Source organism: Thermobia domestica, chromosome 3, assembly GCF_964235325.1.
Source record: "Thermobia domestica chromosome 3, izTheDome1.hap1.1, whole genome shotgun sequence".
In the NCBI taxonomy this organism is placed as follows: domain Eukaryota; kingdom Metazoa; phylum Arthropoda; class Insecta; order Zygentoma; family Lepismatidae; genus Thermobia; species Thermobia domestica.
This window is the reverse complement of record NC_137456.1, coordinates 321402064-321420648: the sequence shown is the minus strand read 5'-3', so window position 1 is coordinate 321420648 and position 18585 is coordinate 321402064. Positions and strand designations below refer to the sequence as shown.

Genomic DNA, 18585 nt, shown 5'->3' with positions numbered 1-18585 from the left:
GCTTAATGTATCCGCTTATTTTGAAATATCATTAAACTTTTTTTCAGACTACTTTTGGAAGAATTGCAGGCAGAACAACGGGCTCGAAGCCTTGAAATCGAAGAAATCGAAATGGCTCTTTTGCAGGAAATGGAACGTCTTCAGCAGGATGTAGAGCAGGCAAGACAGGGAGCAGAACTTGCGGCACAAGTTGGAGAAGCGCTGGAAAGAGAAGTACGTACGGTACAAGTTATTTTACTAAGCATTAATTACAGACGTACTAATTTACTAATGTCTTAATTAGATGATGCACTTAATCCTGTCAGTTTTGTAGAGGCAGTATTAATGCTGTAATTGGTAGATATGTTTTAAAAATTGTATGTAGACACTTGTTTTGTTCACAATGTAAAAGTTGAATTATAAATCAAATTAAGTGTGTATCGTCTTAATGTATGGCATTAGTAAACGTAAGTATGAGTGAAACAACTCAGAACATTACTTGTTGTAGAAATTACATCCGTGTTAAGTACCCCTTGTAACGTGTGTTATACCCAGTTACAGTCAATACGTCGTTATCGGTCGAGAGAGCAAAAGTTCCCCCCACTTTGTTCAATTATGGAATGGTTCTATTAATTATTGTATGAAAATAGGAATGTATAGTAGAAAATAGCAGAAAATAGAGTAAAATCCAATATAGAGTAAAATAGCGTAAAATCCAATATAAGTGTTCAATAATTTCTATCTATTGAGTTCAAACGTAACTTTAATTATAGTTATCAATTAGGACTTAATAATAAGATGCTATTCAAATAAACATTAATTTATCTAAATAATCTGAACCCAGTATCAAAATAATACATCCACTATAACAGTATAAATGCAATACGAAAATGGACCATGGGAGTTTGTCAGGCTTATCAGTCAAAATATGTCCCTTCGAACAATCTCAATTGGACAGTACTTTCACGACAAATATGTAAATATATATTACTCTACTAGCACCACACTAAATTGGGTATTTATATTTAAAAAAGAAAAAATACTATTATTTGAACTGAATACCAGATCATGCAGTTCTGAAGTTTTAAAGCTACAAGGTTTATCACAAATAAATTTTACGTACTTCTGATTTGACTTCAGACATACATCTCAAGTCTTTAGCATACATAACGAATTATTCGACTGGTTAATGCCAAAATTGGCCAGTACAAACGCAGAAACTATCCAGGAATGCCAGCTAATTAAAAAGTCGAGCTAAAAATACTATAATTCTTACAAATAATTACACACTAAATTTAAATACTAGAAAAGCATTGTGGTATGATTAAAATTGACATTCATTTATCACAAAGCTCTGAAAACACAAAATAACAAGATTGTGTGATAAAATGGTACAAAATGCCCTTCAAAGTGTTATTGCTTAAACGTAAGTTTCTTTTATGTCCGTCATTAGAGTCTTTCGTCGCCGTTTATAAGGAGAGCTGAAGTGATTTCCATCCAGGCAAAGGCACAACGTACGCCTGTTTTCAGTAATACCATGTAATAGATGTAGTACGTCGCAAATTGTAGACTTCCAAATTATGCTATGCATTAGTAGGGGAATTCTTGTAGAATGGTCATGTCCATTCATCCGTCTGTCGACAAGTACAGAGCAAGAATGATTAAAGAGAGCGAGAAACGGTTTTTTGGTGTGAATTCACCATTTCAAGCAGAGGCTACAATTCCGTTCTCATCTGTGTACTTCAACCGGAAGTGGTAGAAATAATCCAGCATTTCCGGTGTCAACGTTAATCGCAATAACAGAAACTTTTTTGATATGGATTTAGCATGACAGGAATACACACCTCCATTGTTGCGCGATTTTATTTATTTTGTCATAAAAAAATGTAAAATAGTTGTTAAAGGTAATTCTGATTGAGTTTTTCAAGTCATTTTTCAAGGTGACGATCTTGAAAACCGTGTTCGTATTTTCTGTAAGTCGGTCAATTGTGGTCTGCCATCTATGTACGTATACATGTAGAAAGGAAACTGGATAGCTCGTCAGAAAGGAATAAACACGCATCTGAATACTAGTGTTGATTTAGAGAATGTATATCCTAAATTTAAATTGTGTTAAAATTATATAAGCGTGTTATAAAAGTTAATATCATACATATAAATTTTAGTGAAATGTTTAACAGTTACAAAAAAGGAAAAAAGAATATAAAACCTATTAGTCAGATTTATGATTAGTTTCCAAATCAGTGCCAATATTAGATTGAGAATTGACTAACAAGGAAAAAGCAGACTTTGGTAAGTGCCCATCTTTCTCGAGGTAGTAGTGCACATTTAAAATGTTAATATTACAAACTGGGATAGCTCAATAGCCAGAAATAGCGGAGGAAAGGCATCTTAAAGTTTCCGACTCGCCGCATATATGATACGACGCGTTAATTTATCAAGTGACGACGTGACAGAGTTAGGAGCGTCTATACCTTCTAATAGTTCGAGTTTAAAATATTTCCCCCAGTAGTCTGACGAAACAATAATCAAAATCTAACTTAAAGCATAACATTCTAATAAAATATGTTTGAATCATTCCAAGTTCACGAGTGTCTGTGTTAAAGTATTCCAGACAGTTGAGGCATATTCTAATTTTGACCTTATCAACAATTTGTATAAAAGTATATATGTATCCGGTTGACAAAAAGCAGGCCATTGGTTAAGTAGATGGCGTATTATTTTTTTCGCATCATTACACATGTTTTGTATTGTATATATTCATTAAAACATAAACAGCTATGAAACATTACACCTAGATATCTTATTATATAAATCTTTTCCAAAATATTGCCTTGTATTTTGTATTGACTAACGTAATATTGAGTGTGTTCATACTATTATTTTTACACTATACAACAGTTCTATTTAAATCACCTTGTAGCATAATATGGTCCTCAATGTTATTTACTATTCTAAAAAGTTTAATGTAATCAGCATAGAATCAGATGTTAGAATGTTTTTGTTGGCAGATGATTAAAGTTCCAAAGTAGAATTCCATTGCTGCTGGTGGGTGAATCTTTACAAGCCATTTCCTATTTTAATTTAATATGTTCTGCGTGTTAAATAACTTTCAAAAAACTTTGAGTACAAGTGAGATACTCTCATGTTTGAGATTTCTTGTTATTATCAGTTAATAATAATAAAGGATTTAAAGATACGGAAGCTGTGTGGACGTTTGTAAAAACTAAAATGTGTAATATATAGCAATAGATTTTTTACACTTTTCTGTTACCTCCAGGATAAACGTTCCTAATATTTATAATAGATATTAGGACCTTTTTTGTCTTACGTTGCAGGTGGCAGCACTCGAGGCAGCTATAGCTGAAAAGAAACAACAAGTGGAGCGTCTTGTACACGAAATGAAAGAAGCCAACCTTCAAAGTCTTGCAATTGCTCCAACGGAAGAACTTAGGAATCTTCTGGAAGGTATGTTAATTATCTCACTTGTAGATCTTTTATATAATCCAATTTCTTCTCAAGTTTCTAGGAACTCTTGCAATTGAAAGAAAATTACGATGGTGTCGAGAGGACTACAGATTGGAGCAAAGTGCTCATATGAAAACCACAAATATGTAGTGAGCTAATTTGAAATATACGTATACTTAATAATAAAATATAAAAGGTTGATCGGATATGTCCTACTGAGTTTCAAAGCACACTTACCCTTTGAAAACTCGTTTCCCCATCACTGACTGAATTCCATCGAACCACAGGAATTATGAATTATCGCCTGGCATTGCTCTTTCCAATGCAACAATAACAATTAGTGCAGGCATATGAATCTCATCCCATTCCTCTCAGCTTGCCCTACATTCGCAGTTGTAGACATCGTTCTAACAGTCTGCAGCAATCCAGTCAACAGACGGTACACTGTAACACTGAAGTGGTTTCCGAGTGCAAGCTTAGTACAAAGGGGTGGTGTGATATTATAATTAAAGGAATCAATTTCAAAAGAAATAACAATTTATTATAATATTAATTAAAGCGAAACAAACAAGTAAAATTTTCAGATTTTGTGATTTAAGTCTTGTTTCTTCACTCACGATTTCAGATGCCGGCTTAAGGCCATTTTATATTAATTTCAAATTCCATATAATTTAAAGTTCATTTCAATTTGGATAAATTATGGACACAAATTAGGTTTTGAAAACTCAGATAATATAAGAAAGATATTACTGGTAAAAAGCTGTAGCACATTCTAATCAAAGTGTACAGTATAACGTAACTAAAGGCTGTCCTGAAAATATTAATAAATAAAGAAAAATAAATATAATTTCAGCTTACGAATATTTAACACTTTTCATAGGTGCATTCCGTAGTCCTTTAATTCAAACCCAGAATTTACCAATTAGACCATTATCACGACACACACCGAAACACCAATTAGAACAATTAGAACATGTTGATGGAACAGATTACTTGTACCAGTATAAAATGTAGGCACGATAAGTTGTCACGAAGTACATAAATAATCCTGTACGTGGTAGCACAAAGAAAATGTCGTAGCCACCTCAATGTTTCCGACTTTTAACATAGCAGAATTCAAGGCTGTAATAAGAATGTTATGAAAGAGAATAATACCAATTCTGTTTCCTGCTTCATGCCATAATAAAACCAGAGGGTATGGATGGACGCTTTGTCCATGTGGATCAGTATCTGATTCTTGTGGCACCGGACAACCGAGGATTGTCTTAGGGAAACACTAATCTTGAACTCCATTTGAGGGATGTCATTCCGACAGAGTGGAGTCATGATGGATTCCGGAAATAAGATAGCATTTACATTTTTCTCATCGTATGTACCTCTAGATTCCCCTTGTAACCGTTTCCGGCGACAGACGTGATTTCTTTGCAGGAAACTTTCTTAACATTGGCGGTAAGAACGCTGTGCTTCCGTACCATAAGGGTCACGGTACATAATTGCTCAAATGTTATTATTACGCGAGATACTAATGTAGGCCTCATCCAATGTGTTCAACCATCTTCCATTTGAGCCCCAATTGTTTTTCTTACAGTTTGTGGCAGCTTGTCGTGCCGCTATGGTGATAATGAGAAATGAGTGAAATGGTGGAATGAAGAAAGTGGAGGGAAACGGGAGAACCTCGAGAAAACCCACGAGCACGGTGTTTGTGCACCACAAATTCCTCACGGCGCGAGCTGGGATCGAACCAGGAACCCCAAGCACCGGAGGTGAACGCTCTACCACTGAGCCACCGCGCCCCCCATAATTTGATAACGAATTCGCCCGGTATTTCTTATAATGTTAGTACGTGTATAAACGGGAAAGACATGTACGTGGCAAATTTCATGTCAAAAGAGTAGTAAATAAGAACAATAAAAGGAAATAAAGCTTTCTTATCCATTTAGCAACATTTTGTTTTACTCATTCTAATTTTCATATTTGTAATTCTTTTCCTATGATATTTACCACAAATATACAATTCCCGATTATAAACATAGTATCAGTATTAAAAGTACCATGCAAAATCATTATCAAATTATATTCTTATAAGAAGACAGATATGTGACAATCATTTTGGACATGAGTGTACATAAATATTGTCATGATGGAAAAAAATATTCATACTAGGATTAAGGAACACATGGGTGATCCCAAAGAACTTTTTATTACTTTCAAACGTTCGTTGCAAGCTTTGATTAACATATTATTGTAACTGCGGTCGTAAGTAGAAGGTCTTAGATGAACAACATGTTTTGAACAAGACTAATGGATTGAAATTGTGCGGGATCCTTACGGTATCTAATGAAGATGTATATAGTTGATTTCATTGCATCCTGTGCTTTGCCGTGTCTAGCGAAGTTTAACCTTTAGAAGACGCAGTTTATACCTCTGTAGCTCAGCTTCTAATTAACCTAGAGAGATAATTTAGGTGTCAATAATCTCTTTAGAAAGGATGAAATTTTTCAATGATGTGCATTTCATCCATATGAGCAGTGGCGGAACCTTAGTTATTTTTAGGGGGCGTGGTGGCTCAGTGGTAGAGTGTTCACCTCCGATGCTTGGGGTCCCTGGTCCGATCCGAGCTCACGCTTTGTGGACTTTGTGGTGAGCAAACACCGTGCTCGTGGGTTTTCTCGGGGTTCTCCCGTTTCCTCCCACTTCGTTCCACCATTTCATTCATTTTTCATAATCATCGTCTCCTTTAGCCTAACCGGCATAACCGTGGGACGTAAAACTCGAAAGATTTCTTTTAATTTCATTTAGTTATTTTTAGTTTCCCCTCTCCTACTCTGCATTTAAGGGTTCACTCCTCCCCCAAAAGAGCTCCAAGCATAAAAATTTATATCAATAGAGATAAACAAACATACTAACTAGTGATACCCTGTATATGGCTCTTGGGCTTGCAAGATGTTGAATGAGGGAGGGTATTGAATTTACCCTTTTTCAGTATTTTTTCTAAACAAAGGAAACCCACATATTTGACCTTGTTAGACCTCTAGCAACTCTGTTCTTTGTCGTACGCAGGAAAAAATATCTGACATGTAGGCCAGACATTGGATGAAATCATATAAAAAAATAAAGGGTGTAAGTCCAATAGCAAGGCAGATAAAAATTCGGAACCTCGTACCTACTATAGTCACCGTATATATTCTTTGGTAGGGATTGTGGTCTAGTCTCATGTTGGCAGCCCTAGCGACGCCCCTAATTGGCCCAGGGACATGAAAGATACCTTGTTGGAAAGCTTATGGAAAAACAATTGCAACGACGTATCTTTCGTGCCCCTGTTCCAAACGGTACTACCCATAACAATGTTGCCAGGGTCCCAAGAAAGTCAAAAACATGTTTTCTTTTTTTGATTTTCTTCTTCTCCTTCTTCTTCTTCTTCTACGGGCTTACCGTGAGGGAGCACAAAAGTTACTGCGTTGAAATTGTGTTCCATAAGTTTTCCAATGAGGTATCGTTCATGTCCCTGGGACAATTAGGGGCGTCGCTAGGGTTGCCAACATGAGGCTAGATGACAGTCCAATAGCAGAAAATATACAGGGTGAGTATCGGAGGTATGAGGTTTCGAATTTTTATCGCCCTTGCTATTTGGCCTACGTCCTTTTTTTTTAATCATCATTGTACTCAATGTCTGGGGTATATGTTAGAATTCTTTTTCTGGCGTACGACGGCGAACGGGGTTGCTAGAGTGCCAGAAAGGTAAAAAGAATATATATATAATTTCTTCTTCTTCTTCAGGTTTGAAACGGGGGACACAAAAGTTACCTCGTTGGAATCTGTGGTCCATAAACTTTCGAACTAGGTATAGTTCATGTCCCTGTGAAAATTACCGGGGCTACTAGGGCCGCCAACGTGAAGGTCTACGATTTTTTTTTAATTCCTGGTTGTCCTCTAAAGGTTAATATTAATGGATTGTTGGGACACGGACAAAACTCGAAAATCGTAATGAAAATTACCTTGCTATCCACAATTCGGTCGGTCCTTCAGATTGTGTAAAAGTAGGTTAAATGTCGCGTATTTCAACCTTTATGTAGAATCTAATAATGAAAGCACCTATTTTCGTAATGTTTAGCTATAGCGAAGTTATTTCTTTTTTCCGAGGAAAGTATATATATTAATTATTATAATGTGTTAAGATTCTTTGAATTGTAAAGAAACTACAAGAAGAAAGAAGTACTTTCATAAAATTAAAAGTTTGGATTACTTGTACGGTTCTTTTATATTCGTTATTTGCTAATAATGAAGTTGTTTTAGTTTTGGGTTGCCTTTTTGTGTCCCACTCTGTATAAAAGGAAACCTATATACATAGCCGTGACCAGTGATTGTTCGCAAATCATTCATAATCTGAGAAGCTTCTATATACTACGTCCTTCACCTAACCTCTTCTTGACGCAACATATTTTTTGTTTTAATACTGTCCCTCCTGCTTTTTGCTGCTGCCGTATCGACTACCACTTCCCTTATTGCACCGTTCTTTCTCAGCCATATCCCAATCAGTTTCTCTTCATCTTTTTATTATTCTTTTTTCCCCAAATTATTCCTAACACTTACTCATTAGTTTTCCGTTCAACAGAACTTCCTCCAATTTTCTCATGATCTTCCTGGTGACTATATGATTAGCGTACGCGCTTTCGGTGCGGAAGACGTGGATTCGATTCTCGGTGGGATTTCATGTTCGAATCCCATGTTAAATTGTGGATTCACATCTCATATAATCTCGGTGCAGAAAATATCTGAACTTCAACTCATTCTTCTCCACACCCACATTTCGGAAGTATGTAGTTTATTTTTTCGTAGGTTTTTGCATAATTTCATATTTCTGTTTCATATAGTATTAGATACCACATGGAGTTCGAGGTCGTGTAGGGTCAGGATTTGACGGGTTGTCTCGAGCTCCAGTTTCAGTGCAGTTTTTCATTTAATACCATTGTTGTTTTATGCATTCTATTTAATTTGGATTCATTCTTTATAGTGTGTAGCCATCCTTGGTGTCGCTGTTTTTCTACAATGGTTTTGCCTTATAACAATATCGTTTAACACGGGCAAATTTGGGTTTACATCTGCGCCATTTTGGTTATGACTTAGGTCATTACTTTTTTTGCAAGCAGTTTCCATGCTTAATACAATTAATTCATCTTCTAACAATTTTTCAGTGCAATAGTCGACTTAGCTACCGAGGCTGCTATTTTTTTTCTGTTCTTTTCTTAAAAGCACACACGTAATTATAAATCAGACAAGACAGACACCACATGAAATATTTTTCTGTCTTTTTTCGCAACTATTCAAGGACCAGCAAGATAGATTTTACTTCTTTCTAAATGTTTCTTTCTTCTTCTTTTGTTTCACGTTTGCACATGATTCTCCAGTAATACCACGCAGGTACCAACAACTAGTCATATTCTCTGCCTTTTCCTCTCGTGCGTCTGCATTTGTTATCAATTGTATCCTTTCAATCACCATTACTTTTGTCTTTGTAACATTTATTTTCATCCCATATTCTTTGGATCATTCTCTCCAGTTTTTGTAAAATCTTAACGAATTTTCTTTTCAGACTTCGCAACAAGTTTCATATCATCTGCAAACCATACACCACCACTCATCAAAATACTGCCTTTCTTGTGCGCAAACCCTTCTTCACTGTATCCTCTACATAAACTGTAACGTTAGTGGAAGACAACATTCCTTTCAAAGTACTCTTCCATTTGCATTTCTTTACTTATTCTAATACATACTTGTTAGTTTATACATAAGTGTTTTTTTTTATATTTTTTTTTATGAGTGTTTAGTTCCTCCATCCAGCTTCATCTTCTTTACAATTCCCAGTTCACCCGTTCAAGCCCTTGTATAGTTTGTTTTACCAATCTCTTAATAACGTATTAACACCTTTTGTACCTTTCTTCGTCTTCATTATTATTACAGGGTTCCTACTGGTCAGGGAAGTCAGGGAAAACTCAGGGAAAATCGTACAGGTCAGGGAAACTCAGGGAAAAAGACTGGAAATCAGGGAAAAAGACTGGAAATCAGGGAAATTTTATAAAATATATTTTTCTAACATTATTTGTACACCAATTTCAGCTTAGCCAACCATTATAATACTTATTTGGAACAAAATGAGGATATTTTAGCGTAGCCTTGTCACAGTATTAATGAATTATAAGATGCCTCGTATGTAGTGTATGTTTCAGTGTCAGATAATCATAGGTAATATAATAATTACAGTATTGGATAAGTAACATACCTTTATTGAAACTGGATATGAGTATTTTATAAAAGCCTTGTCATTATTAAATGAAGGGTCATCAAATCTAGGAGGCTTAGGTGGGCAGGATATGTAGCCAGGATGGAAGAAAGTAGGAACGCTTTCAAAACCTTAACTGGAAGACCAATCGGAAAACGACCATTAGGAAGGCCTAGGCGCAGATGGGAGGACAATATTAAGATGGATCTCGCTGAAATAGGAATAGAAAGTAGAAACTGGATCCAGTTGGCTAAGGATAGAAATTAGTGGAGAGCTTTTGTGAGCGCGGCATTGAACCTTCGGGTTCCATAGGCCATAGAGTTAGTTCAGTTAGTTAGTTTTATAAGAAGTATCGTATCTTCAGAGTAATTGATTGTCAGACGTTTGTGGGTAGATATTAATAATCACAGTATGGGACGTTGCTCAAGATTTTTATGGGAGGTATGTAGAATGTACATTTGAGCAATTGATTACTATTTATCTCTATAGAATAAATGTTCTCATACATAAATATTCACCATTGTTTGTTCCTTATTTGTATGTCAACGTCATCCCACACCTATCATGAAATTTGGGAAATTTCCTGCCAAAGGTCAGGGAAATAGATTTCTCCAGATCTGTAGGAACCCTGTATTATTAAAAACGTTTTGAAATAACTTCATGTCCTTTCGTCTTTGTGAAAGGAAGCCACAGTTAGCTGCTTAAATTAGAAGGATACTTTTGTAGAACTTTTCTTCTTACATTTTTTCCTTTTTAGTCGTTGACATTTTTACCGTTTACAGTCTTCCATGTGATTGTCTTTAATCCTGTTTTAATTTATGAAGATGTAAATGAACTAGCGTACGTATTTACATATTCTCTTTTGTTTTTGCAGGTCCTCACAAACCGGGCAGTACAAGAAAGATGGTTGGATCTCCTCGACAGTTAGAGAACGCCGTTCCAACAAGTAAAAATCCTCACGGCGTTTGGGTGTAGATAGCACAGTGTCTCATCAGTCAACTTCTCATCTAAAAATTTTTGTACGGTTAAAGATACAAAAGACTTGAATCTTTTGAATCAAAAGTGCCTGCTTTAGTTTCGTATAGTCACGTTTTGGTTTCTGCATAAGTTTCGTAGTCTTTAGATTAGTTTCGTTAATATATTGAAAATATCAAATCCTTTTTTCTTTTTGTATTAGGCTTTTCTGTACTTAATAGAAGAAAAAGAGAAATCGCTGTCCGTATGCTTTCGTGAGAAGAAATAGATGAATGAGTGAAATTCTGTTTATTGTTATACTAGTGATGTGGTGTATGACCTCTGTTTTTGTTTTCTGCCGCATTGGTTTTTGTGACATTGAAATAATACACTGTAAAAATATTGTCTCAAACTTGTAGAAAATCTCTAGAATTAATGTTCTCGGGACATTCACAATTTTCCTTAAAATGTGAAATGTTTACGCCGTTATTAGAAGGACATGTTAATATACCATAATCCTCATTGTCTCAGAGGGCTAAAGATAACATGCGAATAACATTACAACAGTTATATGAAACTGATCAATTTGTAATATAAAATACGCCTGGGACGTTTTTCTTAGCGAGTAAATGAGGTATTCATCTATGTTATGCTTTTTATGTGTTTTTATTCTTGACAAAACTGTGGCTTCCTTTGTCGGTCACATTTCGAAGCAGAAGTACTATCAATAAATTCACATAACGAAATACATTTTTCTAACAATGAGTACTTAACTAAACAGATTGGTATTTTGCTGTAAGGTATTCAAAATATACCTATTTTGAATTTTCAAGAACTAGCCTAGTGTCTTTTACGAGAACACTTGATGACCAGCTAGTTGTGAACTACTTTAAACTCGGTAGTCATTGTTAGAAGAAGGCATGCGTTATGGTGTTATGGGAATTCCTTGATAATTACTTCAGGTTTTCGGCGTCTAACCGACGAAGGGAGCCGCAGTTTTTCGAAATGTTTGAAGAATAAAAATAGAAGACACATCATAGGTGAATACATTGTTTATTTATTAAATGAATTCGTAGTTATGTTTTAATTGATCGATTTTTGAAGTTAATATGTAAAAAAAAAAAAAAAAAAAAAAAAAAAAAAATATTGTTAACTACCGGAGCGGTGCGATTACGTAAATGAATTACTTTCTCTGCATGTATTCTGCATTATATTTCGTTTTCAGACTGTTAAGAAACAAAGATTTTAGAGAAGTAATACCTAACTTCGGACTTGGGAAACCTACAGGGAGTTTTAGAATTTGTATTGCGGCATTTGAGGGGTGATTTTACTCAACGAAAACAAATCCAGAAAGATTGTGAAGAAAAGTCCTCACTATATTGTTGGGAAACCAAACCGTAGAACTGTGTGGAACAAATAAATTACACCTACGTGAAAATGGAAAGTTCGTAAAGGTCCATACAACGTGAGTTTGCTGCAAACGACTTGTCAGTAATGGCACAATACTGTGATGATGATAATGATGGGGAAAAAAACAGTGCTGAAATAGAATGCTTAACTCCAAATCAGCCAACTATAGTTGCATATTTTAAGACTTGTAACTCAGAAACTAATTTGATTACGATTTTTTCTTTTCTTTTCTTTTCTTTCTTTCTTTCTTTTTTTTTTTTTTTTTTTTTGTACCATTTTTGAAAAAATTTCGGGAGTAAAATCACCTTTTAAACATTGTACTAGTAACTATGACACATTATCTATACTTTCCTGTGCTTGGTTTTTGAAATCTTTTTAAAAGTTTCAGGATAGTGACTTGTTTGGGTATAGCGCGAAGTATCCGGTGGATGTGCTGGAATTGGAGTGTTTTTACATGAGTTGTAATAGTAATAAATTTATGAACTTCATTGTTTGTAAGGATAAGTATTATTGCAGTATTATTTAATTTTGAACCAGGACAGGATTTTTTTTACTTCATTTGACATAGGGAGAATATGTTTAGAGTAAGTGTGGTGTGTAATTTTCGTATTTGCTAAAATTGTGAAAATTAGAGCAATATACATTGAACAGTTTCAAGTTAGCTAAGGCAGAGGTCAGCATTTTCCTTCAGACTTGATTCATCTTGAGCCTCACATCATCTCAGGATTCCTTAACCGTTTGACTGCCAATTCAGTTTTTTTCCTTTTCTTTTCTTCCTTTTTTCCCGTATCTTTTGAGCGTTTGTTTTAGAGACGTAGTCAGATCATTAATCAGATGAGGGGGGGTTATGAGGTAGGATCTATGTTCCAGCATTATAGTAAGGATAGTTTGCGAAGATACGACAAATTGTGTCCTTTAATGGCGTAAAATTTATGCTAAAATTAACCTCTCCAGAATAGGCGGCAAAGCAATTGTAAGCTCGAAAAGTCGTAATTCTGACAAATGAACGAAGAAACCTTACCGAGTTAGGTCATGAATTTGCCTATACTTTCGTCCAAATGAAGCTCTATTGTAATATTACATACAGCTACACTGGAAGGGAAAGCTGGCGCCGAAAACAAACTTACTTTTCCTGAGTATATTTTTATATTAATTTACAGGGTTTATTCATAACCCCGTACTCCATTTAAATTATTACATAACCACACATATGCATATTTCTGAAATCAAATTCATTCGACAATCAACTTGCTTTTCGCATTAACTCAATTGTGTATTCAACGATATCTCATATTTTCATTTTGTTAATCTCTAAGTAGGTACACCAAAATAAGTGTGGTCTTTATTGACGAAGAAACAACAGTATGACTTTATGACATGTAATAAAGCGTAAAACTACTTAGGAAGTGGTATGCGGGACATTAATACAAATGCTTGGTTTTCATCTTTCGTTCTCCTTTTATTTTCTCGAAAAAAGAGCTAAATGTCTTCGCTTTCGTAGCAGATAGACGATCTCCAATCTTAAGTGTCATTTTCACGCGGGCTTCTGTATTGTATATTGGCGTCATTACGTAAAATATTGGTGGATAAAGAAAGACAGCACGTGAAAACTAAGTAGTTCTAACCTGCGTATTGTGCAAGATTTTTGGCCCACCGTATAGATGTACGCAAAAGATCTGAGAATAGTGGTTACAACCTTCGTTTTCTCCTAATCATGACTCATCATCATTATCTTTACTAACACTTCATTTTCTTTTGTAGGTTTGCGAATATACAGGATTTCGTTTGGGTTTAGAATTTCTAACTGGAGTCCGATTTTCGTGCTTTTTATGGGAAATGATCAAGCGAGGATGGGAAATTTATGGGATTATGTTTACTGGTTTAAATTCATCCTTGGTAATATCGATCACGCCTCAAGAGAAACAGTAACTTTCGCCAGTGTGCCTTACAATTGGATTGAGGTTTTGGATTTTTGAAGCAAAATTGCAGAATACAAATTAAGTGTTAAGTGACAATACAAATTAAGTTTTAGTGGTAATATCTATAAATCAGTGTTGAAGAGCTGTAGTCGTTTTCTTTCCACAAACGACGGAGAGATTTCTTGGGCGACCTAAGGAGTCGATAACTGACATCTTCCACAACAGCCGCCTGCGGGGTACGATGCTTCCCTGTCTCACTCAGAAGCGATCCTGTTTCTTCCAATTTATTCACTAGCGACCACATTATGTTCCCGTCTGAGGCAGAACGTAAGGTAAATTTGTTTCTGAATGCCCTTTGGATAGCAACTACAAATTCCGTTCTCCAAATCTTTTAACAATAAACTTAAGTTGTTGCAAAGAGTACACTATTCTCACTGTACCCTGATCATACTCACACAGTAGCACAAAACAGTACAACACAATTCCCAATACAGCGACAAAGTTTCCTATTTCTTATTGACCTTTGCGAGACTGCCATCTAAGAAGAAAACTCAAATCTGCACTCCGCACCGCAGCTCATTCCAATTGTCAGGTACACTGGCGAAAACTTTGTCTTTCTTCAGGCGTGATAGATATTACCCTGGGTAAATTTAAACCAATAAACATAGTCCCATAAATCTCTCATCCTTCCTTAATCATTTGCAACGAACCGCGTGAGAATCAGTTAGAAATTCTAGACATAAGTGAAATCCCTAAGTTTTAAAACAATCACCGTGTATATAAATAAATTTGGAAACTCTAGTGCAAAATCTAATGCAATAGATTAATGTATGTTTAATATTTCAATATGTAAAGCAATATTATTAGATCGGTGCTAACAGTAACCGAAATGCGAAACCAAAGCGAGAACTGGTTTTAACTGGTCAAACCCAGTGCATAAAGTATAGAAAGAAAAAATATACGGTATTGTTAAAAAAGTACTTAAATATGTAATAATCAAAGTATGGAGTGTGTGATATATTTCTTTAACAAAATCATATTGAGAAAATTATTTAAAAAAATTAGTGCTATCAAAGTTTGATAAACCAAAGGAGCAGAATGACAGATTTGTTTATTTAAATATTAATTAAAGGAACTATTTATGATCTTCACGAGTTTTATGATATATATATACATAATTTTTGCTGAGATATACGCTCTTTATATGTATTTAATTGAGCGAATTACAGAATATTTTTCTCATATATTATATTTAATCTAAGTCTTATTTTTATTTTCATCTTTTATGTTAGTATAGTGTTGTTTGCTTTTTTAAATAGTTTTATTTTGATGTGTTTATGTATATATAAAATCTTGTCAGTCTATGGATAAAACTAGTGGAATTCCAGTTTCTTTGTAGCAGATATTTTGTGTATTTTACTTAAGTGTTGATTTTAAGAGTTAATTCAGGCTTGAAACAATTACAGTAGTTACTACGAAATCTACACTATATTTGCTTTCCATTTTCAAATGACAGTTTAAGATCTAATTTGTCGTGATCCATATTTTTTTTGAAAAATGTAATTTCACTTCATGTTTGTAAAAACTGTAAGAAATAGAATTTGTTAATAGTCAAAATTTATATTGTAGTGTTCATCATACTGATATTCCATGATTGTTCCGAGTTAAAAAGAAAAATAATAATAATAAATCTATTTTCAGTATCAGTTGAGCTTAATTTAAAATTGTCCAGTAGCATGGAAAGTATATTAAAAGAAAATTGGTATACTTGGTCTAATTCACTTATCTAGGCAAACTGCTAGTATGTAACATGGCTGATATTCCACCTAATAGTTTTTGCTTTGGTTGATAACTTTTAATGATTCGATTAATTAGTACACTTGTTGGTAGCTTATAAAGAATTAAATGTCTCTTCGTCAGAGAGAATTGTATTCCAGTTGGCTCATTCATTCTGAAATTGTAAGACGAAAAACTCATGAATATGAACTGTTTACTGATGACTGTACAATCACGTTCAAATCGTTACTTACATATATGTACACATTTTGAGACCCTTTGCATTTTATACATGTTGTAGAACTACATATTTTTTTTTGTTTGTTTGTTTGTTTTCAATATTTCCCACAAATATTTGTTTTTACAATTTTCAACTTTTTTCTGTGTTGAGTTTTTGTGTTATACTTCTTTGCGGAAGATTACACTGCCAGATGGTATGTTCGTAAGTTCGTATTTCCCTTGTTTTCTGGAGCCTACCAGGAAAACATGTTTAGAAATTAATATTTTGCGAAAATTTAACAGTTCTTTATTTAGCATATGTGAAAATGCTAAAAATCTTCTGCTATTATCCTCAATATAATAATAATAATAATAATAATCATAGACAACCACCTTTCTCTGAATGTCCTCGATATAGTGAATTATAACAGTCAAATGTATATGTTCGTAGTCAAATTGACATCTTTTATTTTAATCGAAATAATTCACTTTAGTACTACGGGTGTGAAAATTGTCTTTTGAAGAGTATTGGGTAACCAGACACTTTTCAATAAGATTGCGTATTATGCGTCACGCCATGACACAAAATTTCACTCTTTGTTAATAATCCAGTTCAAATTAGTTTTTTTTTCTTTTCTAATCTTTATTGGACTGTTATTTCCATCCCTGTTTATTTGTAGATTTTACTTAATCAACCACTCTGGTATTAAGAGCACTTAACTGTTCGAGCGAAATGTTAATTTCCGGTTGCTCACACCCCTGGTGGTAAAGAGAGGAAACTTAATGTATATTCAAAACTATAGGTCTTTATTGTATTGACTACAAATATTTCAAGAAAACCATAGAAGTTTTGTCAATTTGATTAGGGGAAATCACTCATTGGTTCTTACAGGGCACCATTTTGGATTTAGTAAACTTCACTAACTTAAAAAAAAAAAAAAAATACTACGGCGCTTCTATTAAAGACATATGATAGGAAAAAATTCTAAGAGCTGCCCATAGATGGCTCTATCACCCTATAAAGGCTCGGAACTTGACCTTGCTTTATCACATAAGGGTGAATATATATATAAAACGTATATATATACGTTCATACCACACTAGATCCTGGTTGCAACTGATGTCTTTGTACGTTGCTATCACACATGGGATTAAATTTACCTTTTTTGTAAAGTAACTATCATTTACTGAATTTACTTCTTTATTTTCTATATGTACAGTTTAGGGAATAAAATTTTAATAGTCTGGAGAGGTCTGCATTACTTTTGAACGTGACTGGAAAGTGTATGTTCTTGTTCTTACTCTTCCCCTTCCCCCCAAGTCATCAAAGGAAATCAAAATTGAATCAAGCTCTATGAGTATAATAGGGATGTGTATATGTACGGTTGCATTTGTTATGTATATCTATGTGAATAAATTGTTCGTAAAATTGTTGACTGTTCAAGAAAACATGCAGTCACGAGCAAAAGAATATACTTGTTTTTATTCATGGTCATGTAACTGTAACTTCAGAAACTAGTAAACCAGATTAATACAGATTGTGGTAGCTGCATAACATTGTGGTTTTCTTCAAGAAATACAATTCTAAATTCGTTATGTCTGTTCGTTATAGCGGTTAAATCGTTAACAAGGCAGGTATATTCTTTCTCTGGTAACTGTATCAGTTATAATAAAATTTACAAAAACTGATAATCAGTTGGTTGAATGACAATAATCATATTCATGTGGAAGATATGAATATAAACTGCGAAATGTACATCCAGAAAATAGGTAATGTGCACAGAGGAAAGTGCCTCTTATGATTTTGGCATGTTGACTCAGTATTTTGACCGATGATGTTAGAAATTTCGAATCTGTTACTGTGGCCTTCGATGGTTTCGCCCCTGCAGGTGTGTAAGACATTATTAGTTACAATTAAGGAACAAGAGAGAGATCATTTACGATTTTTTTTATGAGGTGACGTTTCCTAAGACATCATTAGGCAGAAAACAGCAATCCCAGCTGGTAATGTCACATCAATGACCTGCACTTCAAACTGCCTTCTCGTTAGAGGGCCACTATATCGGAGGCACTCATCTTCTGTGCAACTTGTGGTTAGCAGAACGGATACCAACGACAAACGTATCCATTTAATGTAATTGTTGTGTAAAATGTACTTAATTTAGAAGTAGAAATGTGATAGTATTGAATGAAATTAACAAGAGGAAAAGTAATTACTGTTTGCAGGGAATTGTGCCTTGGTTAGTCGTTAAAAAGGTGAGCACTTCGAGCTTACGTATTGTAATGATGTAGGTACTATTAATGTACTCAAATATGTATTATTAATACATAATATTAAGGTTTTAAGGCGCTTCACTACGGACCTCATCACTTTCTTCTTCTTCTTCTTTTTTAAATTAAAATTTAAGGCAAAGAGAGAATGAACAATTTCAGAAGTAGAATAGTAGATAGTAAGGCATCTTTTGATCACTAAACTAAACTCCCTAGTAGAAACCAAAAAGGGCTTAACGTTTTGAATCCCGGACTAACTTATGTCAAATGTCCACTTATTCTGGCCATATGACTTTAAAAAACTGCCCCTGG

At 34.4% G+C, this 18585-nt stretch overlaps 1 protein-coding gene across 2 annotated transcripts in view; it reads left to right on the top strand.

Annotated features, from left to right (window-relative positions):
• The window catches only part of RASSF8 (ras association domain-containing protein 8), a 134253-nt gene extending 117308 nt beyond the window's left edge, over positions 1-16945 (top strand). For both annotated transcript variants that reach the window (XM_081752613.1, XM_081752614.1), the window contains exons 8-10: positions 48-213; positions 3318-3447; positions 10599-16945. In XM_081752613.1, coding sequence (XP_081608739.1) covers positions 48-213; positions 3318-3447; positions 10599-10699 — 397 coding nt within the window. In that variant the 3' untranslated portion in view covers positions 10700-16945. The remainder of the gene's footprint in view (positions 1-47; positions 214-3317; positions 3448-10598) is intronic.
• Positions 16946-18585: the final 1640 nt, after the last annotated feature.